The sequence below is a fragment of the Perkinsus marinus genome (assembly GCF_000006405.1).
Source record: "Perkinsus marinus ATCC 50983 genomic scaffold scf_1104296940846, whole genome shotgun sequence".
NCBI lineage: Eukaryota > Perkinsozoa > Perkinsida > Perkinsidae > Perkinsus > Perkinsus marinus.
This window is the reverse complement of record NW_003212688.1, coordinates 152173-155359: the sequence shown is the minus strand read 5'-3', so window position 1 is coordinate 155359 and position 3187 is coordinate 152173. Positions and strand designations below refer to the sequence as shown.

At 48.7% G+C, this 3187-nt stretch overlaps 1 protein-coding gene across 1 annotated transcript; it reads right to left on the bottom strand.

The window, feature by feature from the left end:
* Nucleotides 1–1928: 1928 nt before the first annotated feature.
* Pmar_PMAR000980 (Ribosomal protein, 40S subunit, putative) lies at nt 1929–2362 on the bottom strand (the record flags this gene model as incomplete). The annotated part of the gene is made up of 3 exons (XM_002781975.1): nt 1929–1994; nt 2051–2147; nt 2274–2362. The coding sequence occupies 3 exons, from the start codon at nt 2360–2362 to the stop codon at nt 1929–1931; spliced, it is 252 nt and encodes an 83-aa protein (XP_002782021.1).
* Between the last annotated feature and the right edge of the window lie 825 nt (nt 2363–3187).

The window sequence follows — 3187 nt, the reverse complement described above, 5'->3', positions numbered from 1 at the left end:
TCCCCTCTCTTCAAGACCACTCTCCCAGGTGTTCGACGATACGTCCATCCAGCACTGCGTAACAACCGTACCACAGTATCATACGACACTGATAAATTAGCAGACTGATAGAAGGTTCTAACTGTAGTATATGGATTGCGGCGTTTCGCGATGGTGAAACTCCTGACGATAGCCCTACGAGCCCTCTCCGTTAGAGCATGTGGACGGCCAGTAGTACGAACATCACCAGAGGTACCAGTACCAGCCGACAGGCGGATAGGTTTCCCACGGAGGATACGACTCACAGCGGATTGGCTCCTACCGACTAAGTGAGCAATCTGGCGTGTTGAGTGACCTTTCCTTGCTGCCCGGACTATTTTTTGTCTATCGGATTCACTCAGGAAAAAGCTGGAATTCATCTGCAATCTTCCCCCAGCTGGAGCGCAAATTTGACAGCAACGTGGAATTCCGAGAAATCGTGCGGGCTACAGTCAAAATTAAAATTAGTTGACTCAGTCGCGCGCCCCTCTTCACCCCATACAATGTTGGTTGGGGTCGTCACGAATGACATCATAGATGATTGTAAGCAACATTGTGGAGGGGGAGAGGGGGAGCATACCAGAGACTAATCACACACTGTTGTCTCTCTCTGTACATACTTTTGCGTTTGACTGGCTTGTCCAAGTCGTGTCCGCCGTTCTCCATTTCTGTCGGTACCAGGCTTGGAGGTGAAGTGAGTTTTCGAGTGTTATATTCTCGTCAGAACTCGCTGAATATCGTCATTAACTGCTCTGGATTTTCAGGAATTTTCGGAGAACATGAGCATGTGTGATGTGATAAACGTATGGTCACTTCACTTGCATCACACAGAAAATTGTGATGTAAGTGAGTGGTGTTGCAAGTTGCAACAGAACCATTTTCAAGTTGTTGAGCCCCGACGACCTATATAACTCATTGTTGCCTCAGGTAATGCGAGTTGTTATAATCATATAAACTCAGAGACTCTAGTCTGATTGCACAGTATCATCATCGGCTGTTAACATCAATGGTTCAGAAAAAGCGAAAATCGCCTCATAGCAACCGAGGCCGCTAAGGAAGGGGAATCCGAATTGGTCGCAAATCATCATCACCAAACAATCATTGAGTGTCTCAGATCTTCTCATGTGTGTTCAACGCGGTCAATAACCGCTCGGACAAGAGGTGTCAGAAGTATTGAGAAATCATCATAGAAACAAATATAAAGCTGTATGCCAGCCAATTGACACGCAGCTATACGAAAGCTTGATGCCACCCGCTGAAATTCTCACTCTAGGACGAGTTGCAATAACCGCAAAACTCACAGGAGATCGAATGTGGTTTCCTTTCATCCGGTAAACTATTGGAGCCTCAGTGTGCGTTGAGAGAGTATCATCAGAACCTATCAGCGACTCTAGTCTGATAGCACAGAATCATCATCGGCGAAAAAATAACGAGTCAGAAGCATGCGAGATTGGCCTCATAGCAACCGAAGCTGCTAAGGAAGGGGAATCCGAGTTGGTCGCTAGTTCATCATCCTCGCAATTACAATGCTGGCTACTCAGCTGCGTCTCATTTGTGTTCAGCGCACAGACACTGTGGTCTGTGCTCGGACAAGAGGTGTCAGATTTAGAGATAATCATCATCGCCAGAATAATGAAGTGTGGTCTAGCCAATTGACACGAGATCATAACAGAAGCTCATCATGCCACCCGCTAGACTTGGTCATGAATTTTGGATGATTTTGAACCGCAATCGTACGTAGAACGAATGAGGTCTTCGAAACATCCGGTCACCATTCCCCCGCCCCTCGTCGAACACAAGTCCCTCAACTCAACACCAAAGCATGTAACTTGTGTTGCTGCTGGCAACGAACCGTGCGTTGGAAACGGCCAAGGCTCATCACTCGCGATCACATCGTAGAGGAGGATACTTTACTCGGCGAAGGAGAGGATGTTCTTCTCGTGCAAGAGACGGTTGACGCAAGCATCAGACTCACCCTGAAGGAAAGATAATGACAACCATCAATCAGCCTATCCTCAAGATGGTACAGTACCTTGCTCCTCATGTAACCGGCAATGCAGACGGGGTGGAACTCGCCAGTAGCAAGGCCAGTCTTGGGGTCAACAACGGCAACGTTGAACTGAGCCGACCTGAGAGAACACAACATAACCGCACGTCAAGTAGTCATTTACAGGCTAGCGGGAGAGCGATACGATAGAAAAAGAGGCAACGATGACAACAGAAGAGCCAGAAGTCCAAACTTCGATGCATATTACTTGTGGTCGTTAGCGGCGATGATCCTGTTAGTGGCAGAGCACTTACGAGGGATGTACAAGTCGACGATCTTTCCTTGATCGTTCTGCATGGTTGATTTCGGCAGCAAATCCACACTAGGGTGATGGCGATCGATTCCACATAGCGTGGGCAGCCGATTTTGGGGCGGAGCGAAGCGTGTCGCGTTTGCTGTTTTTGTCCCCACCGTGAGTCGAGTGACAAGAGGATCGTGAGAGTTGCCTCAAGTATCTCGACAGCACAGCTCTGCATAGGAATTCAACGTCTTCTACTAATTTTATAAAAGCTCAACGGAATAAGGTGGAATCTTGAGGTCGTGGCAGTTGGATACGGAATAGGTCCGTTTGAGAACATCTCCGTTACAGCCATTTCAGTCGAATCTCTGATACCAAGGGGATCACGAAGAATCTTTACATTTGGCTGAGGCGTCTTCGCGTCGTTCTCACATTGTTGCAATTCTCATTGACAATCTTAGTTTCTCGCGGTGGTTGTTTGCCTTATGACCACCGCAGCAACTGTGCCAAGCGCCGTCCCTGCAGTCGACTCGCCGTCGCGGTCTCCCAATACTACACCGGCTACCATCGGGCCCTCGATCAATGGTGTTCGAGGTGAGCGGCGACGCCAATATGGACGTGGCGGGACCCAACATCATAATAACGTCAAGAACGGTGCGTCTAGTGTTGCTGTTTCCCCAACGCTAGAGACTGCCAGTACTGTCGGATCAGTGACAGTGTGGAAGAAGGAGGCCCAGGGCCGACCGTATGACCCGTTTTTATTCGCGAATTTCACCCAGGTTGTGAAGACCCATCTAGAGTGCGGAGTGTCTGCTGGCGGTCAACAGCCGGAATCAGCGGTGGATTATTCGCAGCTAGTGGATTTTCTCGTGGGCTGTTATCAC